Here is a 27050-nt window from a genome sequence, read left to right as displayed (position 1 = left end):
GGCTGCCTGGCGATGATGATGCTTGATCCTTTTCCTGTTTGTGCGTGGGGCTTGCTGTGTACAGTGCATGTACGTGTGTTAACCTTCGTTTCATAGTGTTTACTGATGATGAATATATGTATCATGCTTTAGTGTTCCCTGTTTGATTGCTGTTTGCATTACAGTGCGTGTTGTTTCTGCGTATTACTAGGAGATCGACACCTTGAGTCAATACTGAATCCTTTTATGGTGTTTTAGTAACTGGATTTACAGACGGCGTGTTGACATATGGTGCAAATTCCTCATTTGCTTCTAAACAATTTCACAAGTCAATATTCCAATAGATGAGACATGTTCTTCTGACATGGAATAAACAGTGCACACTCACATATTTATTTGAGACAGCATAGCTGAGGAAAAATCCACGTCTTGCTCTCTCCTCCTCGATCTTGTTCTTTAACTTTCTGTTATCTTCAAAACTTGAAACATCCACACTTAGTAAAGTTTCCTTCTTTTTTTTACTTTTCCTAGAAATGTTCTGACGTCTACTGTATTTGGGAGTGTTATCATTTTTTTTTTTTTTTTTTTAGTGTTATCACTCTACTTTGTTTTAATCAACCTTTTATGGTGTTGAGGCTTGATGTAACATGTAACAAATCTTCGTCACCTGAGCTGGAGCTGTAAAATATCTTGTACACCACAGCACCACAGCTGGATTCTCAGTGGGGTTTGCAATACAATTTCTGTCAAAAGACTTTCATTTTTAATATTGTCTTCCATATAGTTCATTTAGTTTCTCTTTTTAGATGTAATAATTCTTTTTTTTTTTCTTTTTTTTTTACATCTTTTGGGTCCCATTTTTTGATCAGATGGCTTCAGTGTTACAGTAAAATACTTCCTACTGGAGCTCTGATGCAAAATAGCAACAGAGTCGATAAATAATAATAAACTATATGCAATGCAAACCACATATTTGCAGTACTGTAGCATGCAATAAGCAATGGGACAGTTCCTACTCTATTTGTTTAAGGGGCCAATGAACCGTCTTGTGACTATGTAGTTCCAGACCAATAACACTAAAACAATATTCTGAGCTCGAGGAGAGCGGCTTGAGGCACATGTGGTTTGACAGAATTACATTAAGTTAAGGTCAGGAGGTTATTGAACATACCTCAAGAGGTGCTGGTTACGCTGAAATAGATGGAAGGGGGGAAACTGAGGGATGCAGGGTGGAAAAAGTCAGAGGCCAAAGAGGTAAGGTGTATGTGTGTATACTGACAGAAAGAAGTAAAGAAAGGAGAGAGGTTGGAAGAAACAACAGTAGCTGAAACAAGGGCATTGGCAACGCACCATTGAGCCCTTGTTTTCCCCTGTTGCAGGCTGTATTTTTCCTCTCTTAGTTCCTTTCTGACAGCTTTAATCAACACAATAAGGCTTGCTGAGATTTCATTATGGAGCCTTGGCCGCAAGGGCCTTTTGAGGAAGGGATAGATGGATGGAGAGTTTCTAAAGAGAGGAGGAGTAGAGGGGGGTCAGGATGGAGGGATGATAGGATAGAGATATTCGGTGAATGGAGGTAGAGAAAACAGGACAGGCAAAGTCAATAGTAGGCCAAAGTGAGCGAGAGTGAAGCAGAGAGGGGAGGTATGAGCGAATGAGAAGGCAGGGGGTTGACGTGAGAAAGAAGAGATGGATATAGGGAGGGGGATTAAAAAAGGGAGGGGGGGATCGATGGATGGGTACTGACACCCCCACGCAGGGGAAGGCTGAAATAATGGTGTTATGTGGCCATTTGATTGGCCCAGAGCAGCATGGGGGTCCATAGAGAAGCAGATCAGTCTCACACTTCCTAGATTACAGGGTCAAAGGGGGCCCAGCAGAGAGCGGATCACTTTTGATGCTCTTTAATGGAAGCCGAGGGAAAAGAAAACACCTGAACACCACCTCTCATACAGTATTCAACCCTACAGCATCGATAGACTCTCACAGACTGAAAGAGAGAGAGAGAGAGAACCACACAACACAAAACTTTACTTATTTACATGAACTGCGCGTGTACATAAGCATGTATGAGCTAGTAAAATGGCTAATAAACACAAAATCAACACGTGACGTGACGTCTTCAGATAATGCTCCAGCAGGGATTTTTAAGGAGCAGATAAAATATGCCTGTCAGTGTTTACCAAAGTCAGCTGGGCTGCAATTACTATCCTCTTAAGCCCCCAACTGGGCGACCCTGGAGTCACTCCGCTACACAAAGCATGAAACACTGTGCTAATCACGTAACAATACAGTTCCATTGCACATTAAATTAAACAGGAGGAACTCTGATACAAGCACATGTTAGTCATACGTACACACACCAAACACAACTCCAACACCAAGCAAATTAATTATCAAATATGAAAATCTGTACAGCCTCGTAAAGTCAACCCACTCACTGCATTTCCATTGCTGGTGCTCTGACCAGTCATGCTACACAGACAAATGATGTGTAATTATGAAAGCTGAGACTGTGACGATTTATTAATTGAAATGAACCTTGTAGTTGCAGATATATACTCATTTATGAGCATGGGCCTAAAAAAAGAGGCTGGGGCTTAAGAGGCTATGGCACTGTACCAGTTTCTACAAAGGGTGGATGATATGGCATTGAAATAATATCACAATATCCCATGACAATTATTATGGTTTAGTTCATTGAGATAAACAGTATCAGCTATCCCAGAGTTATCACTGTGGCTATATTTTGTGTCTTTGGTGGCGACGCTGTTATGGTTCAGTTTATTATGTCTTGGTTGTTATGTTTTTTTCTGTTTGTGCTCTTTCTGTTTCCCCCTCCTATTTCTGTTTTCCTGCAGAGCTTGTGTGTTGCAGGGGGTGTGGCTCACCTGTTCCCCCTCAGCCCATTACCTCCACCTCTTAAGCCTGGCCTTCACTCCTGCCCTTTGTCAGATTATTCCATGCTCTCCCTCTTCATGATACTCACCTGTGCTCCAGCTCCAGAAGAACTCCTCTCGCCATCCTGCTCCCTGCCTCACCTGTCTGCCTGGTTTAGTTTCTTTGGTTTTTGACATTAAAGTATTTTTCACTCACCATTGTGTGTGAGAGTCTCTGCTCTGGGGTCCACGTCTCTGCGAACCAGACAAATGCTTCATGTATGTCATGAATCATATAAGAGAGTTTTTCTTTTCTCAATACTCTGACTTTTTCACCTCAGCCAAGAGTAAAAACCACTTCCACTTTCCACTCAGGCTGATCCAATTAATATGGTCAGCAGCAAACCAGCAGTTACAGTTGTTAGTATGAGTTTTAGATTGTTGGTAGTGAAAGGGAGATGTGTTCTGATGGATGTTTTACAAACGGTAACATGACAGGGCACAAGAGCGCAGAACACAAATGACAAAATGACTTCAACTCAAGTGATTGAGTCTGTTGACTGTTGTTTTTTAGAGTGCCTTTATCTGTAATTATACACCAAATCAATGCCTGTTTTTTGTTAAACATGTCCTTCTGGTGGAAATATTAAACTCGGACTACTTCATCACAACGCTCTGGAATTAGTGCAGTCGATACTCTGTCACAGTCTATCATGCAGGCAGACTGGGGACATGTAATTTGGAGATTGGTACACTCTTTCCCTGTTCCTGTTCTTGGCTCTGTTGTTTTAAACAAAATATGGTTATTGAACACTCTTCTCTGTTATAATTATTTTCTGGACATTTTGAAACATTTTGGGGAAAAATCAGAAAGTGTAACTTTTGTCAGTTTTTGAAAATGTGTCAAAATACTGAAAAAAACATATTTAGTTTTGAACTCACAGTAGGTGTTTTCTGGCTCACACTGTGTGCTTCTGCTTCAGGAAATGGAAAAAAAAAAAAGTGTGTTGTGTTGCTCCCTTTTTTTTTGATATCGTATTATCGTGCTTTGTTGTACGGCTGATCTTTTGTGACCAAAGCATTTCCACATAACGGAAGTCGCTCCTTTTGTTGGAGCCGACTCCTCCACCGTGAAGTCGGTAGCAACACCACTTTTCTCTTTCAGACATGCTGTTCTTGCTGTGTTTGACAGCAGCTGTATGAATCACACAAAAATCTCCTGCTGTTTATATATTGCGCACATATTATTAACTGATATCTATAATTAGTGCTCAAGCGGGTAAATAAAATCAGTGAATCAATAAACCAAAACAATGTTGATTTCCTCCTGCGGCGCCTGCATGGAAAGCATTTATGTTCAGTATATTCCTACTGTCAGTCAGTCTGATGAAGACAGTTTGGCTGAGCACTGTCCTCTCTGCACCTCAGGAGCTGTGCTGCTGACAGGCATCTGTTTTCTGTAACTTCAACAGAGTTAACATGCCGCTCACATCTTGCTTTTTGATTTGGATTCCCACTAAGATGTGTTGACAATCGGCTTTATCTACCTTTTACGATTTAACCTTGACTGTAGTATGTCCGAGTTAATCACTACATGTCGCAGGAACAGAGCCTGTAACATCATCTGGATGGAGCATTCACTCATGAAATGCTTTATCATACCCGAGACAACACAAAGAAAACTATTCCGGACCCCAGGGGCAATTTCCGCCCACACACACACATTATGAATTTGTGTCGACTACGTGTTGTTAATGCTCCTGCTCTCAGCTGTTATTTGTGTGTCGTGTATACGATCAGTTTTTGTCTATCTTCCAGACAGTGACACAGACCGACGGATGGATAGATAGAACCATCCTAGCGATTTCTAGTAACCCGGGAGAAAAGCTAGATTGATCTGCTGTTTCTCTCTCAGATAGCAAATCTAATAGTGTGTGCGCAGGTGTGCGTGTGTTTGAAATCTGCAGGTACAGCAATGTTTTTAGTGATTTTTTTGGTCTCCAAGGTAACTACCAGATGGTGGAACCATTTAAAAAAATGTTGGCTCAATATCCTCAAATAACAAGAGTACGTTTTACAGCCACATAATTGGAATGTTCATTTCCATGACAACATTATTCAAATTATGAAAAAAAAATAAAGCATCCTGAATCTATCTCTGGAGAGGGGTGATAATGACTCCTCTCCTCTCCTCTCCTCTCCTCTCCTCTCCTCTCCTCTCCAGTGATCCCTTAATAATGTCTAGTCAGGCTTCAGTCGGACCGTTTTTAAGTCCTCTCCGTACTGAACTGTAAAACCATCGCCACTGACCCCTCTTTTCTTTAGCCAACATGCTCGGCTGGCTCTGCTTTGACAGTGTGTAGGTGTGTGTTTATATTCCTCTGTGTCTATGAATGCTCGTGTGCATCTCTTGTTGTGTTCACGACGTCTGCCGAGCAGTGGACTTTTCTTATGTGTGTTTGCGTGTGGTTATTTCGGGCTGGAGAGAATATTTCTGTCCTCTGTCCCTGTTTGTCTGTGACACACTCACCTTATTAAGTACTTAGTAAATGCCAATAGACTCTACTGTGTCTCTCCTCTTCTTTTCTACAGGCCTCTCTGCCCTTTTGCACACCAGTGTAACCAAGCATAAGCTCAAATGCATACATACACAATCATATGGTATCATATTTTCAGAGATGTATAAAGTACTGGAGTAAAGGAGTGGAGTAGAAGTACAAGTGCTATATCAAAAAACTGACTTGAGTAGAAGTTGAAGTGTTCATTAAACACCATACTTAAGTAAAAAAGTACTAAAGTATTCAAACATTTTTGTACTTAAGTATTGCAAGTAGAAGTATGTAAAAAAATGCTACTCAAGTACTGAAAGTAAAAGTACAAGTAAAAGTATAAGTACAAGTACTGTTGTTTATATTATTTCAAATATTTATTAAGGCACAACTTCTAATGTTACAGTGTTACAATGTTCATGGTAGAGTTCTGTGATTTCCCATGGTCTGTGAATGCGTCTGAATGAATGCGGGAGCGAGGGGGCGGGGCAGCAGGTGAGAGAGAGCGCACCTGGGTGTCAGGTGTATGACGTACGGCGCACGAGCGAGTTATGTTGTTGTTTTTTTGGCGTGGTTACGGCTGACAGTAACCGAGTCCTGGAACCAAACCGTTCAGCATCAAATGCAGTTTGTTCAATATCGCCTCGTCATTCATCATGTTTCCGGCTGGACGCTACAATAGTAACGAGTAACGATTCAGCACATGAAAAATGTATCGGAGTAAAAGTATTAAATTCATCAAAAATATGTAGTGCAGTAAAAGTGGAAGTTGGGGGAAAAAAATACTCCAAAAAAGTACAGATACTGCATTTTAGTACTTAAGTACAGTACTTAAGTAGTTCCACTTCGTTACTATACATCTCTGCATATTTTAGAGCAAAAACAGAGTGCTGGAATATGTGTCAGTATTTCTAGTCAATATAGCTAATATGGACTGCATGTTTTCTAGTCCATGCTCTGCTGGTTTCACTGCCAACTAAATTATGAGCTAATATTTTCTACATGATGGAAATAAATCCAAACCAGACAGTGTGTGTTTCAGTCTAAGTCTCTCTCGCTGTTGACGTTTATAGCGGGAAGTGTAATTGAGATGGAGTAAAGACAAGCAACAAGCTATTGATATCGCTCAGCGGGTGCGCAGAGGGGAGGGATGAGAGGAAGGGCAAAAGAGAGAGGAGGTGCAACAACAAAGTATGGAGGGAGGGAGGGAGGGATGATTGCACGGGGAGGGAGTGAGGCAGTGGATGCGCAGTGTGATTGCAGGGGGGGGGGGAAGAGACATGGCAACATGCTATTGATACCTTCCTGGGAATCGATGAGCAGAAGCAAGAAGGAACGTGGGAATAAACCGAAATAATGATACAGAAAGAGTGTAAATCAAAGGGGCGTCGGAAAGAGAAAGACATGTTTCATCATTAGTTGCCTGAAGCAAAATTGACAAGGATGGCTGAAAGTGGGGGGAAAACAAAGGAGTAAAAAATGACGGAGAGGAGTTTAAAAAATTGATTCGGGAACAGAACGAAGGTTTGGCAGGGTGTTGCTTTTCACCACAGGGTTTGGAAGCAAACAGAAAACAAGTGAGAGGAAGAGCAAACGTAAGACATCTCGACACAGTATGACCCAGTGGTTTGTGTCTGCTGATGGACACTAACTGTATGTATTCATCCTCTATAGTACATGTTTTTTTGGAATACTTTGCAGCAGCGCCTTTCACTCCTAACATTATATCGATTTATAAATCTGCTGCATTATTGTACAGCTTTGCAAAGTATTTGCAATACTATACCTGGTACTGAGCTAGTTGCAGAAGCACACAGAAAAATATCCTACTTTGCTTATTTGTCTTACCTTGTGCAAAAAACAAACAAAAAAAACCCAAAAAGAAATAAAAAAATAGCAGTCTCATCAACTCTCCAGACGGGCCCTGTTTTTTTATTTTTTATTTATTTGCATACAAGTTGCTTAGTTCTCAAGTGCACAGACAGTGGCCACTTTTTTTTTTTGTAATCTAATGAGCAGACACAGCAGTGTTGCAGTTGGCAGCAGGTTTGGATAATGAAAAAACACATTACCAAGAGACCTGGCACCAAACCTGAGCATCACCTTTTCACCTCTACTGCGTTAAATTCCAGGTGCCTGTGACGTTTTGAGAAAGTTACAACACAGTGCAACGCTCAAATCACCACAACAGCACCAACATCGCTCTGCTGCTTTATCTCTAACAAACCCTTCTGCTTCTGCTCCCCCGCCTACTTAAGTGCTGTCAAGTTCAGGGCAAATCACTGAAATATCTAATGCGAGCAGACAAGAGGAAAAACTTTTTGTGTCTGTCGAAAATGTCACTTCACCGACGGAAAGCCCCTCTGTGCTCCGTCATGAAAATATAGTCCCCTGACTTTAAGCAGCACTGCTTTAGCATTTTCATTTTTATTTTTTCAGCCTCATCGTCTAAGCTTTTGGCAGCAAACGCTGTGTCCATTGATGCTGCAAGAAGCAGAGCCCTAGGCCAATAGAGTACATGTCAATACCTGAAGAATAGTTCATGTGCAAGACTTATTGATCCGTTGAAATCTATGCATGAGGGCAGAGTTGGCCAAAGCAATAGTGCAGTCACAGCACCTGGCCAAAGAATAAGGCGTTCTTGATATTCACTGTGAAGAAGGCATACCTTATTGAATTGGACCCTTTGAATGTTAATCAGTGAATGCTGATGAGGCTGATACGTTACAATATTGTTAATACCAATGAAAAAACTTGGCTTAAAAGACAATTGTAGCATTTACATAATCCTAACACATTGATGAAATATGTCTGTCCCAAGACTTGCATGGCTTAATCTTTGAGACAAACATACTGGCATGGATCAATCAGGTAAAAAATCCAATTTATTTCTCTTCTTTTTCATTTTCTTAGAAAGAGACAGGTCGATTGTAAATGCCAGTCACATTTTAATATAATTCTTGCAATATTGCTCCACCACTTGGAGGATTTGTCAAGAAAACCACGCCGCTCTCGTGCACAACATGTAAAAGTGAAGGAAGTAGGGTGTGTTTTACCACAGACAGGGCTGCATAAAATATAGAGTGCAGCGTGACAAGCGGATACAAAGCTCTCAGTTTAATGGGACCTCCTAAATTTCCCAAATGTATGATACCATAATTGCTCATTGGAGTCCAATGATTGCCTCAAAAAGATTGAAACAAATCCTGTTTTTGTTTGAAATCTTCAAGATACGACCGTCAACACTTTTCCAACACTGCAATGGCAACCCAAACAGAATATGACATAAAGGCACATGAAATTGAAGAAGTCACAATCCTATAAGATACATTCACTGTAGACGCATATCAAAACAACACAATAAATTAGTTTGTTTGCCCCTCCATCACGTCCATATTTTCATCTCTGTTAGGAAAAAGGAGCGAGAGAGGAAGATACTGAAAATATTCTGCATTTCCATGCCGCCCATCTAACCATAGCGACAGCACACAGTCGCTCCTGCTAGTGTCAGGTGCAAGGTCCCTGTTGCGTTGCATGCATGCACCCAAAGATGAACGTATGCAGGCATAGACACACACACACACACACACACAACCCATAATGTATTCACAGGCAGCCAAGCCTTTTCTTTTCATAGCCATTCAGGCATCATGTTTTCCCACACAGATGCTATCAGCAGCAATAAGCCTGTGTGGTCATTGCTATTCAAAAACCATAATGTTGCCCATAAATTGTGTTCATTGGCAGATTGTGAAAGGAACAAATTACTGGGTGAAATTTCTATGGGCTGGCCGATTGGCTGCCGTGTTGACTTATCGATGAAGTTCCTATTAAATATTTCATTTATTTCCGAGTGCATATTTAGTTCAACGCTGTAATTGTCACTTACGAATGACTACATTAACTTGCAGATGTGCAATTTTCGTTTCACAGTCAGCTCTATGTGCACCGCTGGGTGACTCTGATTCTGTTGATTTGGCAGAGATAAACACTGATAAAACTGTTAAACAAAGTGTGTGTTCTTTGTGTGTGTATGTGCCCAAACACAACCTTAATGAATTACATTTCTGGCTTTTGTTGTGTTATAGCCTGGCTGAATGATTGGAGGATGCTCCCTGCTTATTGTGGTGAGGATTGATAACATTTGTTGCTGGCTGTTGTAGTATTTTGCCTGCAGAATTATTTAACAGATGCAGAAGCCATGCTCCATTAAGTACTGTATACAGTTACATGCAAAAAGTGCAACATCTGTGTGTGGGGCATCCTACTGCCTAATGTTAGTAAAAACCTACTGCTAGAAATTTGCTATTTGCTACAGGATTCTTGGATAGATAGGGAAAAGAATATGAAGAAAATACAATGACAGTATAAAGAATGGGTGGCATATGCGTAACGTCACTCACAGGTTTCTGAAATACAAAATCTGTGGATCTGGCCCCGGCCATGGTAGCCCTGCCTCTACCGCGGTAAAGACGTGGATCATCGGCGGACCTCAGATCCTCAGTACAGTTCGACAAGGGAATTTGCTTGTAGCCAAGACTACAATCGTTTCTGGTACCAGGTTGTAAACACGTTTGTATTTCTGCTTGTTCTGCAGCCAGTCTCAAGTGGACGTTTGAGGAAAATCTAAAAGTTATTATCGCCTTACAGCACCAAAGAGCGTTCATTAACAATGCATAACTCTCTCTTTAGGTAATCATCAAAAGTGGTTATCTTGCTCTGTATATCTCTGTAAACACACAGCAACAGCAACTGCTGAAGTATATATGACTCAGGAGATGGTTAAAGAAATGAAGTGTCCTTTCCCAATACTGATTTGTCTGGTGACACATAAAAAGTGAAAATAACGAATGTAGCAATCCTGATTTCAAATCTTCAAATATTTCATTATGAACCAAATGTGTCTCATTCAGTACTGTAGAATATATACATGTAATAATTCTACTTAATAATAATACGTGTAATCAGTAATGCAAAGTATTTCTATGCATATGTATATATCTTTGTGGTTTAAAATATAGAAAAAGGAAACATTGGAAGACAAATTTAATTTCCAGACTCAATTATGTTTGGTTGTCAGAAAGGTCACAGTAAAGGTCACCAGTTTGACACTGACATAAGATAAGAATGGACAGTTATGACATTTTGGGGTTTTTCATTCATCTGTTTCTCCATTGGGAGCGTGACGCCACGGCAACACACCGGACAGAACAGCATACTTTTGCTATTTTGCTACAATCCTCATGTTTAAGTGTGTACACTTACTCTGCATTTACAGTATTTCCTTCTACCTGTTATCATGTGCCAGAGTTTAGTATGTTTTTTCTGTTTGATGACACATGCAGTATTTTGGTATGCTTTCTATACAGTGAATCTGTATGTGTGTGTGTATTTCCACATGTGAGACCCCCAGATAAGGCGTGGGTTGGAGGACAGCAGGGCATCCCAGCTTGGGGAGTAACAAGCATCAGCAGGGATCTGACGCTCTATTAGTGTGTGTGTGTGTGTGTGTGTGTGTGTGTGTTCAGAAAAGAAACAGCAGCTGCATCACATATAACACACACACACACACATAAACATGCACATAGCCCTCGTCTGAGGGCACTGCTGTAATTGGATGTCTGATTACTGTCAGATAGTGTGTGTAGGAGAGAGAGAGAGAGAGAGAGAGGGAGAGAGAGAGAGGGAGAGAGGGAGAGAGGGAGGGGAGAGAAAATGTCAGAAAAATGAAAGAAAAGTCTTCTCTCAGGGAAAGGGAGAGAATGTTAGAGGAGAGAGAGAGCGATCAAGGCTCAGACGTCGGAGAGAGAGGGAGAGAGAGTAGCAGGCAGAGAAGTGGACATGTTCTCTCTTTGTGATCTCTGAGTTTAACATTGACCTTGTGCTTTTTATCTGCGGTCTGACATCCAATCATACCTTGCTTATCTCCCTCCTCCCTCGCCTTTATATCCTTCATCTTCCCACCCTTTCCTAATTTCTTCCTCTCCACCTCCCCCTTGATTTTCTGCCATCTCTTTCCGTCTTCTCCGCCCCTGGCTCCCTTCTCTCCTCCATCCTTTCCCTCTCGCCTATCCGTCCCACCCGATTCTGTCAGTCTCTCGCCATCCGGCGGACAGCCTGTGGGATTAATCTGATTGATTGGAAGTATTGGTGATGCGTGACAGGTGGCAGAAGGTCAGATGAGTCAATGGAGACATTAACTGACTTGTCTCTTGCCTGAAGACTCACAGAACAAGTCTCCAGTTGCACTTGTCAACTCTCACCACAGGATTGGTGGTAAACAGTTCATTTGAAAGGCTGCTGGTCTGCAGTCGAGCCCGGGACATGCTGTGCGTAAAACAAAGGCGCACGGCTGTCGATCCAAGGCGTTTGCGTTGCTGTTTCGTTTTAGTCTTGTACAGGTTCTGGGCATAAGATTTCTGGTCTCCAGTCTCTCCTGGAAGACGTTTACGAGTATATTTGCAGAAATATAATTCCCTCAGTCGACATGTTCTCACTATGTTGTAGACAGTGAAGACAGGCAGGCACATAAACCACAATACAGTATGTTGCTTTTATCAAAATGATGGGAAAGCAATGCAATCTCCATGGAATATATGTAAACAAGATGGTTCAGACTCTCCAGAAACAAGTACTACCTGCATACTATAAACCAAAGCTAATTTCCTGTACACTACCGGTACAATTGTTGAGTATGGAGAGGCACATACACCTGACACACACAAATACACCCACACACATTGCTCCATGCCATAGGTGTCCACCTGTCTCCCCTCAGACCCGAGCAAGTGCTGACTTCAGCTCGACTGCCTGACTCCTGCGGTGAAGACAGACCTGCCACCACGCCCCCTACACTCCAAACACCACACACACACACACACACCCACTTTCTGCGGAAAGGCAGGTGAAGTGAGACGTTAAAAGGCAGAGACCTTCTATCTCTCTCTGTCTCCGTTTCTGTCTTGCTCACTCACTCTCCGTCTCCCTTGTGTGTTTTTTGTCTCGCTCTTCTTTCCCTCTCCCTGCTCGAACCCTCCAAATCCTCCCTCGGCACTTAGACTCACTCTTTCCTTGTATCTCCCACTACCCTGCAAACACACACACACAGGAATAATGAAAGATGTCTGTACAAGGTCCAATCTGTTGCTGCTCCTCTCCAGTTTTGGATATCTGTACACGGTAAAGCGGCACAGTCTGTCCTCTGTGTTAAAATAAAGTAGGGGCAAAAGTCAAAGTCCTGTTTTTTTAATCCAATCATTCTGCAGAGCTGCTGCCCTGCAACATCACCCCCAGACAGGTAAATTATATTGACATTCAAATTTTGTCCTCTTTTCAGCTGTCACTGACTCTGACTATGATTATTTTCCATATTAATGGGGGCAGGATGGAATAATTGCACCATGCCGTCTGGTACTAATAGAAGACATACACATTCCATAAGACATCTACAATGGTGACTAATTTGATAAATAATGCAGGGGATTTCTACAATGACTGTCGAGGCTATTGCTTTCAATATTGCAAGTGCAGGCTAGATGGATGATGAGGGTTATTCGCTATGGTTACTATTGTAATATTAATATAATGAAAGATGGGGGATGTCATGTCCTGCACATTTACTTGTTTTCTGTTGCACTGACATTATTACTTTCTGTCTATATGCACAGAGGATAAAGAGTCAAATTACCAATGCTGCCCAGCAATTGTTTATACAAGTAATACACTCAAAATATGATTATGTTCTGATAACTGCTGATCCATTTGTGGACCTCCAACAAACCTAGACAACATGTTGCAAAACCCTCTTATTTAGCATTTATACGCAGTATACAAACACGTAATAAATGCGTTGTAATACGTTTAATGATATTACAGGTCTGGAGGTCGGAACACGGGGGGAGTTGTTGAAATCACTAACACAGGCGTTTTGGACTCCCAGGAGGAGGAGGTTTCAGGCCCAGGTCAGGGCAGGACCCAGCAGAGTATGCTGATGGGGAGCCGGGCAAGTGGGTAGAACAGAATGGGCTCAGCAGCATCCCAGTGGGCATTGTAAAGACTGGGACTGAACACAGCCTTTGAGACAGACGGAGGCCAATTTGATGTCAGGGTACACAGGTGATTTGCAGCGGCTCTGACCAGGACTCCAACAATGACGACGACACAACAGGTTCAGGTGGCCACAGGTGAGCCGTGCAGCGGGAGGCCCTGCGTGTCAATCAGTGCCCACCTCTGGAGGCCTGAGTGGGGGGTTATGTCAGGGTCAGTTCAAGGCTGAACTCAGCAAGAAATCCACCACCAGGGCTGATAATTGATGCCCCGGTGACTATCTTTTACCTTGTGTGATTAAATCTTTTTTTGCCTAAAGTAGAAGTATGCATCTCTGGAACAGTAGCTACTGCTGCAGTATTAATGCAGAATCCAGGAAAGGAGGATTTCTGCAATGTCAAGACTTATCATCCTAACACAAAGTAGATGCAGGCTGAAGGATAACTCCAGCGGCTATCACTGTATTATTAAATCCTGCTATAATATACTGAGGCTCGAGTGTGAATTAGCTTTTTAGATAGATACCACAAATTATTGTATTTTGTCTGAGCACCACTTGAAACATTTTTATTATGTGCACAGTAGATCAGCTCAAATATCCAATATCCAGTCACTGATGCAAACTGCTGCTTCAATTTATACTGCGATAACTCACAGCGCCGCAGAGACATTGCTCATAATTTTTATCTCAATGCGTATTCATACCGTGCTAATCGAATAAACATTTACCAAAAGTACATTCAATTTCTGTAAACTAAAACAACATTTTTTTCCCCATGCAGGGTTTCATTTTCAGCAAATTATGAGAAATTTCAAGCTGTAAGTCTGTTACAGGTTCACAAAAGCTTTTCCACCCCAGGCTTGGTTCAGGTCAGCAGTATCTTTTCGGGTTCGGGTTCTTAAATTTCCAAACCCATTTCAGGCTCCAAGGTCTGTGTCCTTTAAGGCATATTTTAATGGGAGGATGTAAATTTCCTAGGACAGCGGATCTGTGGGTGTTGTCAATGATTCATTAGAAAGCCTGGGGAGAAGTTTCAACTCAGAGCGAGGAAAAAAAAATGCAGAACACAATATTTACCGCACCACTTCATCCACACCCGAGCAAAGCCAGCATATGTGCTGTACATGTAGTTACTGGAATGCACACAAATACATGCGAAGGCAAACGTTCATCGGTAAGCATAGACATAGTCACACAAGCATGTTGGAAGCTACTCGCACACACACACGCACAGCCTCTCTCTTACACACAAACACACACACACACATAAATCAGTGACTTCAAAGGCCCACGCTACAGTGCCTCAAGCCATGAACAAAGCATAGAGAAGCAGAGGGCAACTTTTAATTTTAAAGCAGTGCTAATGAGGTTTGGAGAGAAAGAAAGTGTGTCAAAATTAGTGTGTGTGTGTGTGCGTGTTTGCTGTATGTTAGTGTGAGAATCCACTAATAGTAACAGTGCACTGGCAGGTATTACGGTGGGTGTTTGCTTTTTTTTCTTTAGCAAATAAATGCTCACTAAGCTGCAAAAATATAATGAATCTTTTCCTGCATGGATTTGTTGGGTGCCTCATACTGTATGTTACCTGCTAATACCAACAATTGAGTGTGTGTGTGTGTGTGTGTGTGTGTTTGTCCCTGAGTTAAGGACACACACTCTTTAGAAAAAGTGAGGGTAACAGCTCTATCTTAATGGAAGAATCATTAAAGGCAGGGACTTTGATTTCACTGCCTTCCTTTCATTTTGTTACACACTCACATCTAACACAGAAATATGCATGCGGTCACATGAACACACACACATCCCAGTGCCAGCGGTATAAAGGCAGCTAAGCTTTAAAGTTACTCTCATTACTCATCTTGCTTAGCAGGAAAACCACATTACCGTTGGTGTGTGTTGAAGCCGTACTTTCTGTTATAAATACATTACGGGATGCATGAGTGTATCAGTGATTGGGTTCCTCCCGCAGTGTTGAATAGAGGTTTTGTGCAGGATATGGTGAGCTGCATGGCGTGATGCAGATGACTGCTATCGGAGTCATGTTTTTTAAAATTGCTTGGAAGACGCAGCCGTGTGTAAAAAAAAGAGGGCAGATAAGTGCGCGAAGTGAAGATGAGGACTGTAAATAAAGAGGAGGAGGGGTAGTAAATAAACAAAGGCGGATGATGGAAAAGAAGAAGAAGGGGTGAAAGCAATGATAAATGGGATGACCATGAAGAAGAAGGTGATTGTTGTCGCTGATAAAAATCTGCCAGTAAAAGTCAGTTGCGGGTTGCAGCTCTATCTTGCTCCCGGATTGAGATGCAAGTCGCCCAGATATTCATATTCAATATCCTGACGTTCGTAATTGTAGTTCTCTAAGTTTCTGAGGATGTCCGAGCTTTTCATCTCATATAAATGCAGCCTTGCCAAGTTTCAGCGTCTTTAAAAATGATTTAATCGTCTGACTGAGAAACTATGGTGCCATTTATTCGATACTCCCATAATAAATGTATTGTAAAATTGACATTCTCTAGAGAACGGCGCTCTCGTTGTTTTTGTTCTTTTTTCTCTCACTGTTTAAACACTTTGGAGATGTACTCCCTGAAAAAGTTTGACACAGCGAATGTGAGAAGAAAATGACAGGAACAAGATTCACACAGTGAGGGGGAAAAATTAGCTCCCTTTTTTCTTCTTCGCCATTCATGCCTCCGTTAGTTAATGGATGAACTGGTGCAGAGAGTGAGAAAGAGAGAGAGAGAGAGACGGAGTGAAGAGTGTGGGAGGGAAGCAGATTGTTAATTAAACGTCGAGACAGCAGCGTTTCCCCGCGTGCTGAAATGGAATGAATTTCAACTTTAAACAGAATGGAGTTAATTACTGACTATAAGGGGTTTCATTCGGAGAAGCGACGGACACACTTAAAATTGAATTTATCCTCACTTCAACTTGCACCCCGCGAGTTGAAACTGTGTGTGTGCTTCAGCTCATTGGTTGACACCTACAAGCCATGCACAAAAACGTGCCTCACATCTACACCCAGCCTAACAAAGCGCGCACACACACACACACACACACAGATAGACACATAAACAGACTTAAGGAATTGGGATCAGTCACATTCTGTTCCACGTTGAAGCTTCAATAATCAGGTTATTAGAGATAAACTGAGAGCTCTGTGTTGCTGCTCATTGGATAAAGAGCCCGTGATTCAATTAGCCTGTTGTAGATGAACGTGTTACAAACGCCGAAGAATGTAATAAAGTGACTATTACTATGATCCAATACAGCTGAGACCATTCTTTTATTTGAAGTGAATCAAGAGAATTTCTGACTGGTCTCACATTAGTATGCCCAGCCTGTGATGGCATGTCTCTAAACAATTAATTATCCAGTTGTTGCACAATCAGACAAATTATGAGCCTGCAGATTGTGCTTTTGGAGGTCGAGGGGGGGGCGGTTCATAAGATATGACGCTGCAAGTTTAAATAGCTTTTCACTCTGATTGCTCAAAATCAAGCAACTCCATTTAGAATTTGTATCTCACGCCATCAGTCACAGTTTCTTTCCTTTGGAAAAGAATTGTCAGTTATTTGATTCGTCCCACAGAAAGCTTTCCCACCATGTCATGTACCAGTGATGGAGGTTTTTGAACCCAGAGCTTCACTGAAGTCGATACCAGGGCTCATAGTTCACAAACACTTTTTCACATCTGACCAAACTTTGTTTCCCGCGCAGCCTCGACAGATGACACAAAAGCACGCCAACCAAAAAATAGCTTTTATTGTTTACAAGATATTCTCGTCTCTCTTTTTTTTCTCTCTACATATATAGTTTACAACGTGAAGCAAATCCTCTGTCTGGAGTGCCGTATGCGTGAGAGCTTTGATGTTGGATCTCTCTCTTCCGAAGCCGCCTACTTCTGCTTTCAACTAGATGTTCTGTGAGTGAAGGGGAAAAAAAAAAAAAGAGGATGTTTCTCGTGACCTAACCTCACAGCTTTCCTTTCAACAGAGCAGCAAAGGTGTGCTCTAATAACTGACGTTCCCCTTTTTAATGAGCCGTATCATCAAAGACGAGAAGCGCTTTTAGTGTGTGAGAGTGTGTGTACGTAAACGCTTACCCAGACGCACAGATATGATTTGATATCATCTCTATCTGGGAAATCAGTTCTCCGCGGGGACAGTTATTGATGATGATGACGAGCCATAAAACAAACGATGATTTAATCACTTTTATCCTGCTCCAAGGACGATAGAGAAGGAACGCAAACGTCAGCTGTTCTCTATGTTTGTCTGCAGTACGCAATGCATGCTTTGTTCCCTCCATAATTTATTGTGTCTGCATGCAAACATGTATATGAAGCTGGTGATTATCCTTGAGAAAGTATTCTGAACTTCCAAGTAGTTGTCTTCAGTGTGACGGGTGTGCCTATGCAGATTATGTCACTGTAGTGATTATCCTTGAGAGGCTTTTAATTTGAGGCTAATGAGTATTTGTTTTAACAGACGTGCATGCTGGTATATGTGCGTTTGCGTGGGCACGAGTGTGTGTGTGTGTGTGTGTGTGTGTGTGTGTGATTAAGGGATGTGATATAGCGAAGGCGACAGACTGTACAGATGTTCAATAAATGGTCTGGAACAGGCAAGTGAGAAAAGGGGACATCATTCACACTCTCTCACCCACAAAGGCATGCAGACAAATGACAACATTGAACACACACACACACACACACACACACACACACAGAAAAGATATGGAAACACTCAGCCAATCTTACTGTGTACTGGTTATGGATAAAATGATGTAATCCTACACACTTACATGCACACACCTTTACACCTTGAGCTGGACCAATGATCTAATGAAGCAGGGCCAGTTAACAGCACAGAGATTAGATTTATCGTCAGGATTAGTGTGTAAGAGAGTACGTGCTTATTTTTTCCGCGTCCATTTGTTCAAGACTGGAAGTCGTTAAAAAAAAAATTCCATCTTTTTTTTATCCCCATATTTCCAGGGTTGAACATGAATGATGTGTGTGTGAAGTGTGGCATCGTCCTCATCATGACATATTGTGAGTAAAATGACTAATATTGCTGTGATTGCTATTGTTGTCATCGCCAACAATAGGAAATGAATGAGCGTGAAGTGGGCGCAGAGGGTATTTCCGGGCAATCGCTGCTCACAGTGACATTATTTTGAATCATAATGTTTCCACATTTATCTTTCGCCCTCATTTTTTTGCTGTTTTCTGTTCAGCCATCAACACCTTCCTTTTTCCTTTCCTGCCACCTAGGATCTCTCTCTCCTTTTCCTTTCTCCACCTCTCCCTCTTCCTCTTTTCCTTCTCGACCACTTGTTTTCTTCCTCGTATCCACCATGCCACCATCCCTTCTCTTTTCTCTCCCAACATTTTGCTGTTTGTTTCCGTGCTCTGTTGCGGGAACTTGTTTTTCTTGTCTCATCCTACTCTCTGACTTATGTTTTTCATAACCTGTTTTGGCATGAAAGTTTTAATATGGGGACTGTGGCTGTGATCATTATCTATTTTAAATAATTTGTGACTTCTTGCTTGTTGCTGTGGTGCTGTGGTGTTTTGGAGCTGCAAAATTACTTGGAATTACATGTTGCGGTTTGGATTTTCCTTGAATTGTTGATGGCTGCTGCTGCTGCGGTGTTAAACCAGATCACTCCCATGCACCAGTAGAAGACCTTAAAAGTTTAAGGACACAGTTTTATAAACCGGGTATACAGTTAACACATTTTGTCGTTCTCGTTGTCGCTGTATCTATCCCAGGTGGTGTGTGTATTGCCCAGTCCTTGAAGATCCCCAGGGAGCCCAGGTCAGGGGAGTTTGACAAGATCATCAGACGCCTCCTGGAGACCTCGAATGCCAGGGCTATCATCATGTTCGCTAATGAGGATGACATACGGTACGTGCTACGCACTTAAATCTCCCACCGCCTGCTCATGTCTCTGCTGTGTTCATGTTAGTCATAATTTTCTGCTTATTCTGTAGTAATAAATTAAAGATACCTACATGCCACATCCGGTTAAAAGCAGAAGTTAGTAAGAATATAATTTAAGCTTATAACTTAACATTACTTAAGTTTATAAGATAGTTGGAGCTTTTGCATTATGTAGTTCTAGCCCTCATTCAGTCAAGTATCTCCTGTTTGTTATCTTTTCAATGATTAGTTGATGTTGTTTACTAGGCCATGATACTGAGGAGGGAAGGGATCACTGTCAAAATGGCATATAGCCTCTAACAGGATATAGCCAGAGGCAACTTGCATCATCACCCCTTTTTGTGGTTCTTTACTGGGCTACATAAGAACTTCCATTCTGTTTTTTTCTCAAACAGACGAGTTCTGGACGCAGCTAAAAGGAACAACCAAACAGGTCACTTCCTGTGGGTGGGTTCAGACAGCTGGGGGTCCAAAATCTCACCCGTGATTGGCCAGGAGAGAGTGGCCGAGGGAGCCATCACGATTCTTCCCAAACGAGCATCTGTGGATGGTAAGAGTGTGTGTGTGTGTGTGTGTGTGTGTGTGTGTGTGTGTGAAGCAAATACATCCTTTCAAATGCAGTCAGTAACTAACAATAGATGAACGGAGAAACTTTTATCTGCACTGTAACTCTTTCCACACATCTGGCTGCGTGACAAATGAAAAGAAGCTGGAGGTGTGTGTGTGTGTGTGGTACAGTAGAAGTCTAATAGATCAAATTAAGGCGACAGCAGGAAAGACCAAAAACAGAGTGAAAATATACTCATGTTTCTTCACTCATGATCCCAGCGGGCAACAAGTTTTTGCCATTAGGCCAAGAGAGGATATACTAATTTGCTCCTTGCCAGGCTTTTCTATTAGATAATTGACTCCTGGAGGGAAGCAAAGCCATCAAGATATAAACCTAAAGTGGAGGAGAGAAGTGTGTATGTAGAGGTTTATATAAATCAAAGTCAGCTTTGTCCGGTCGACATGAGGGAACACGCTATGGGGTCTTTAGAATAGACAGAGGATTTGTGAGTGACAGGACAAGCAGAGGATTAATAAAAAAAAGTGCATACACCGCTGATTTATTAGGTACGCCTGACAATCTGATGTAATATAATCCAGTAACCACCTTTGTGAAGCTTAAAATGATAAGTCAGAAAGGTGTTGATTCAGCTCTTTTTAAGGCATTAGTTAGTGCTACACAGTTAGGTGTTACAAATATATATAATAAAAAGACTTACTAAAGGTTTGTCGTCAGTGTGATGTTGCCTGGCAACTAGTGGCGAATGACTTGCAATAAGTACATTCAGTAAAGTAGATGCACCGCCAAAAACTGCCAGAATCATCAACCTTGTCAAGCTGAGCTGCTTCAGGTGCTACGTTTAGAAACAAGACGGAGATGGAGAAAGAGTTTTATTTTACTTTGTACTCTTTATGCAGTCTGAACAGATGTGTTTTCAGCCTTTGACAGAAGAAGTGTTGAGTTCCTGCTGTCCTGCTGTCAATGGGGAGGTCGTTCCACCATTGTTGAGCCATGACAGCAAACTGTCATGTCTTTATTGAGTGGCAGCTGGCTCTTTTCGTAGTGAGCGAGTAGCAAGTTGATTAGTAGTAGCAGAACACAGTGGACGCACCTGAGCCATCCTCTGCAAGATGGCTAGTACCAGGGTCACCAGTATCTAGTGCAGGGTGTGGAGGAGCAGTGAACTTCCCAGGAGTGAGTTGCAGTAGTCTAGATGTGAAATAACAAGAGCCTGGACTAGAACTTGTGCTTCCTCCTGGGTGAGGAACATCCTATTGATGTTCTGCAGTAGTCAGTTGTTGCAGCAGGACAGCTGGCCATCTCCATGTCACACCCAGGTTCCAACAGAAGAAGTAGTCTGCCACATTAATCCATGCAAAACCACAACATATAGTTTTTAAACAGATATGATACATTTGTATATAACTTTATAAAGCTAACCATCTTCTGGCTTCATATTTAGTGTGCAATGCAGCACAGAGAGTGGTCTCAATCTTTTCACCTCTTGACAAAAACAAACTTACTATTCAACTTTCTTTATTTAATCAACTTAAGGAACTTTTGTACCCCTGAGGATCCAAAATAATTATCTACTGGATTGACATAATTTGCTTACCTGAACTCAGTGTTGTTCAAAGAACCTCACGGTACCACAAACACTTCGATTTTAATGAGCGTTACATCTCTGATCACAACGAGAAGCATGTGATCCCAGCTGACATGTGCTACCTGTTACACACAGAGCAAACCCACTGTTCCCAGCAATCAAAGTATCAATTAATTGTGCTACACAGGTGCACACGGGACCAGTTTCTCCTGACAGCAAATGAGATTAATCGAGGCAGCTTTTGTCAGCTTTTACAGCAAGCTCGGCATCGCACAGGATGCACGAGTCGGTCTGATTGCCCCCAGTAATCCCCTTCCCTCTGTGGTTTGTTTCCTGTGCACTGTGTTGCTCCAAACTACAGTCCCAGTGGTGTTACCAATGACACCTTCTCATTATTAGTGAAGTGTAATGCTTCTCTGAAGTCATCTTGGGGGCATACCTGAATGAGGTTCAGAGGAACGATGATGTTGTCAAGTAGCCAACGCACTGCTGATGATGTTAAAGAGGGTTATGAAGCAATATGGCGTGAAAGGATGCCTTCTAAAAAATTTAAAAAAATTATCCAGTTTGACATCTTTTTAAAGCAAAAAAGCTGTTTTCCCAATTAATTCTGGTATGAACTAAGTAGTCTACAAGAAGTGTTTTTGTCTCCCTCTTTTCATTTTTCTTTTTTTCCATCTCTTTATCTCAGCCTGCCAGTCTTTGACAGGTATCTCCATTCTTGAGAGTGGAGGGATGTGTTCTTCCCCATTTCTCTCTTCCTGTCTACTTATTAAATTGGACAAGTTGCCAGCGTAGCCTGTGAAAGCTCATTCTGAAACGTTTGCTCTCCCTGCTCTCGGCTTCAGTGTTTGATGGGAGCTCCTACACTGGATGGCTACACAGAAAAATGGTTTTTCACTCATACTTTAGATCCATAGGCTATTCATAACATATGCCTTTCTTAGTCAAAACGCATTAAACTGCCGCGAACACCTCATTTTTTAAGTGCAGGTGTAGAAATGAAGCCTTTCAAATCAGAATGAAGTCGGCTCAATCATCTTTTTGGACGGGTAGATGTACTCAGTACAAACCCCTTTTCACCATATGTGTTTTAACTTTTACCCTCTCTGCTTTCTTTGCAGCATTTGATCGGTATTTCCGTAGCCGCTCACTGTCCAACAACCGAAGAAACGTTTGGTTCGCTGAGTTCTGGGAGGAAAACTTCAACTGTAAGCTGGGGATGCACGGTAAACGGCCCGGTAGCCTGAAGAAATGCACAGGTAAGACTCTACACTTTGACTACGCCTGATAGCCCTAACGGGCAACGGTAATTAGGTGTATTGTATTGTTTGGACTGCTCCATTGTACAGACACAAAAAGAGATAAAAGTGCTCCTCGCTAGAGTGGCGTTTTACACTTGTAACAGAGGCTGTAACAAATCCTTTCGCCAGTTTTAGAAGATTTGTTTCAACTCCACAGATGTTCTACAGAGAGTTGTAAGTTTGACCCTCTTCCAAATCTGGCAGATGGTCACTTCCAGTTTTACCGTCTCTCATCTCCATGGCATTCTTCTGTTTTGTTTGATGTAAAACAAGATGCTAATCAATGCAGCTTCCAGCTTAAGAAATCCCCAAAAAACTATTCTTTTATCTCTCTCTGACATTTATCAGCATCTTCAACTTTCCACGAGATTAATGTCACCGGAGAAAGCAGCTCACTCTCAACGCAATCCTTTTCCCAATTAGGCAGGTCCACAAAAATCTGTGCAGATTTACTACATCACCGTGGATTGTCCCAGGCTTCATTGGAGCGTCCTGGCACTGAAGATTTGTCAAATAGGGGGGACAAGCACAGAGGTTTAATTAGTATATATATATTGTAGGGAGCAGTGCCGGCTCTAATAAGTACCCTTAAAGCACAAATCGCACTGACTGTTAGGCTCCGAGGAGCAGTGCAGCTCATCAAGAACAATCGTTTGTGTTCTCAAAGCTTAAAAGGGAAATAACTGTTGGAGTCTTTGCTTGTAAATACGGTAATTTAGTCTCTTCATTGTGTGTGTGTTCATAGAGTGTATGTGTGTGTTTGTATTCGCGCTGTAATAAGCACTTCTTGCTGTCATCCTGTGTTCATGACGTGTGGTTTGACCTGCATTTTGCTGTCATATCAGCTTGTTATTTTACACAAGGCCAAACGCTGCTACTGATGTGGAACCTGTGTGTCTTGTGCTGTGTGTGTATGATCTAGAAAGGGCTGTGTGTGCACATTCACAGTACCTACAGTGGCCACTGGCTACATAAAGAATGCCACACTTATAGTAGAGTTAGTGATGCCAATGGGCATTAGCTGTACATATGGCCACGATCATAAACATAAAACCTTTCCAGTATAGGTTCTATATGACCCCATGTTGTTTGATTGAGTCTGCATGTTTACATGCACGTATGTCACAGTGAGTATTCCCTGGCTGATGTCCGCCATTAGATCACATAATTAGGTTTGTAAGGGCTGTGACTCCAGTTGACCGTCTATTACTAGCCGTGGCATCTGTGTATGTGGGCGTGTATGTGTCGAGGCCCCCCGTAGTCGTGCGACAGAGTCCATTAATTCCAAGTGCTGGGTTCGCGACCTCCAATTCATCAACACAGAAGCCAATCAGCAGCCTGCTGCTCAAGGTCGACGTGGCGACACGGCGGACGGGAGGATGTGGAAATGGGTGTGATTATCGCGTGTGATTGGGCTGAGATGGAGCGAGACGAATAGAGAGTGGAGATGATGTCAACAAGTGCAAATAAGAAAATGAACAGAAGGACGGATTGGAAAATAATGTTCGGAGGCACAAATTAGAAACGGAGAGACGAATAAATGATAATAAAATACATGAATAATGGAAAAAAAAAGAAAACAAATGAGAGAGGAGAATCCAATATACGGCTTAAGATTGAGAGAAGGAAGAGTGAAAACTTTCTGAATCTGAACTCATTTTGTCCAAACATCACGCTGTGTCAACTGCAGTCTATGATTGATAAGAGAGCGGTGAAGACTAACTACCCACTTCCAAAACTCTTGGTGGAAGAAGTATTTAGATCATCTATTTAAGTAAAAACTAAAATATAATACTCTGTCATGAGTGCTATCAGTAAAATGTACTTAAAATGTTAAAAGTAATGCCCCCATGACTGTTATAGTATTCTATATTCTTTTATAAGCCATAACTGGTGATAAATCATTAATGCTTCATTAACTCTTCAATTATGCTGGCGGTCAAGTCGACCCATAACATAAAGGTGTCATCTTTTTTAACGTAATAGACGAGTTGGTGTGTAAGTAGTCCTTCACTATTTCTACTAAAGATGGAGCTAATTTTTCTGTTTTATTAAACGAAATATAAACCTAACAGTGCATCATATGTTAGAATGTAAAATCATAATCTGAAGCTGCAAATGTTGTGAAGTGAAAAGTGAAATATTAAGTGTACTACAAGAAGAAAAAGTATAAAGTAGCACGGTCTCTCTATGGCTCTCATTAAATATGAGAACACCTGCTGTATTAGCTGCAAAGTTTGTAAATACGTGAATATATAAAGCAAAAATAAATAAAAACTGTTATGTTTTATTAGAACAGCATATGAGCAGTGTGTGGCGTGTCAGCGTGCCATCATTGGCGGTGTTTGAATCGGTTTAACACTGACACACGAAGAAACCCATGAACTCAAACCCAAATGTCACAAATCACGCGTTCCGAATCCTGTCTTGCATTTCCAAGCAGGTGTGCGAGGGTTTCGTCTGATGCCGATGGAGTGCGTCAGTGTTTCATCAGCCAGTGCTGAGGCTTTCTCTCACCACATGACTCATGCACATCCTTTGCTTCTGTCTCTTTTTGTTTGTTTGTCTTTACTTTTTGTGCAAAACAAGTAACATGAAACTTGTGTATATTTTATTGGAAAAATACACAGTGGATAGTAAACACACACACACACACACACACACACACTCTCTCTATTGTAGGTGTTATATGATATCTTCCAATGGGGTATTTGTGATTTTGTTTTTTTTTTAAAGCAGTTATTACTGCTACTACCATCTGTTCACCAGTCCAATAAATTTGAATAATTTACTTTTAGTACATAACCTCAACTTTCATCTCACATCTCTTCATAAAGAGAATAGGAAACACAAAAGAAAAGGGAAATCCAAAGCCTTTTATTTCTTTCCTCAAGCATGCCTGATATGCTCGCAAGCACATGAGCCAGGACAAGTCAGACACTGAAATAAAATCTGTTCTGCTGAACGCGTGCAGTCAGGTAAAACTGATGCCCGGGGGGGGAAGCTGACTAAAGCAGACACCAGATCATAGATAATCCTTACATGCACACTTACATGCTCACAAACACTGACATGCCCGGTGGCTGTAGATAAAATTGTGGATGAGTGCACAAGCTCGGTGTTAATTAATGTGCTACTTTGACACCTGATCCTCAAGTCCCACTGGCCTTGTTTCGATAAAGATGCAGATGTGTACTGTATACGTCCTGCAATCTTTGTCCTTCTCTCTTTCACACACACATCCACACACACCCGTCTTATAATAGATCAGCTAACTGGATCTATGACACCGGCGTCTTAGTGAAATACGGTTTGTTATCACGGTTGTTGGAATTTGTCTTTGCTTAGCGAGATCAGCGCCTAATTGGAATAAAATGGCTGTAAAATGATGAAAGCTTAAATATAAATACATCAAATACACGACAGATCTCAGATGCGATTGTTTGCCGCCTTCCTGCCCATAATCCCATCATCCGTCGCTGGATTGATTTAGTGCTCTTCATGGAAAACGAACGGGTGGCGACAGCTCCGCTCGAACTTGTCGCACTGTGGGTCTGTGGCTGATCTCTCAAATCGTCACATCCTTGTTCAGTGGAACCAGCACTTTCCTGGCTCTGGGCTCGACACAAACGCACAGAGACAGGCGTGACGAACACACTCACAAACACACACACACATACATACACAGTGGAGAGTAGAGTACTGAAAATCTATACTCAAGTAAAAGTACAATTACTCTCATGAAAAATGAAGTTACATTATGAAAGTTAACTTTCTTCTGTGTGCATGTGGAGGTAAGATAAGTTTCAAAAAAGCTCAGTGTTTTTAATGAGGCACAGCATCCACGTCATTTAACTGTTACTAACCTTTTTTTAATTTTTGATATCAAATTTGTGGGCAAGGATTGAAGTTGAAAACTTCCTCTTGTTCTGGGTTTTTCCCCATCCACTTGTGCTGTAATCAAAAGACAGATAGTGCTTAGTTTTCTTCCAGGCAACTGGCAACGATGCAGTAGAGGTGCTCCATGTGCACTGTCCCCACTCAAGCTCTACATTTGAAGCAGGGTTGTATAACAGCTCAGCTCAAACATATACTCAAGTAAAGAGTAGAGGTACATTTTGAAAAAAGGAAAAACATGAGTGGATGTGAATGTTTTGGGATGCCGTTAAGCTCAGTAGGTTTGTGCAA

General features: G+C 41.7%; 1 protein-coding gene across 6 annotated transcripts in view; it reads left to right on the top strand.

The window, feature by feature from the left end:
• grm8a (glutamate receptor, metabotropic 8a) overlaps positions 1-27050 on the top strand; it is a 225283-nt gene that overhangs the window by 134112 nt on the left and 64121 nt on the right. For all 6 annotated transcript variants that reach the window (XM_027291890.1, XM_027291888.1, XM_027291892.1 and 3 more), the window contains 3 exons: positions 19231-19366; positions 19798-19952; positions 22683-22820. In XM_027291890.1, the coding sequence (XP_027147691.1) occupies positions 19231-19366; positions 19798-19952; positions 22683-22820 (429 nt within the window). The remainder of the gene's footprint in view (positions 1-19230; positions 19367-19797; positions 19953-22682; positions 22821-27050) is intronic.

This window comes from Larimichthys crocea, chromosome XX (assembly GCF_000972845.2).
Source record: "Larimichthys crocea isolate SSNF chromosome XX, L_crocea_2.0, whole genome shotgun sequence".
Lineage (NCBI taxonomy): Eukaryota > Metazoa > Chordata > Actinopteri > Sciaenidae > Larimichthys > Larimichthys crocea.
This window is presented reverse-complemented; position numbering and strand designations above follow the sequence as displayed.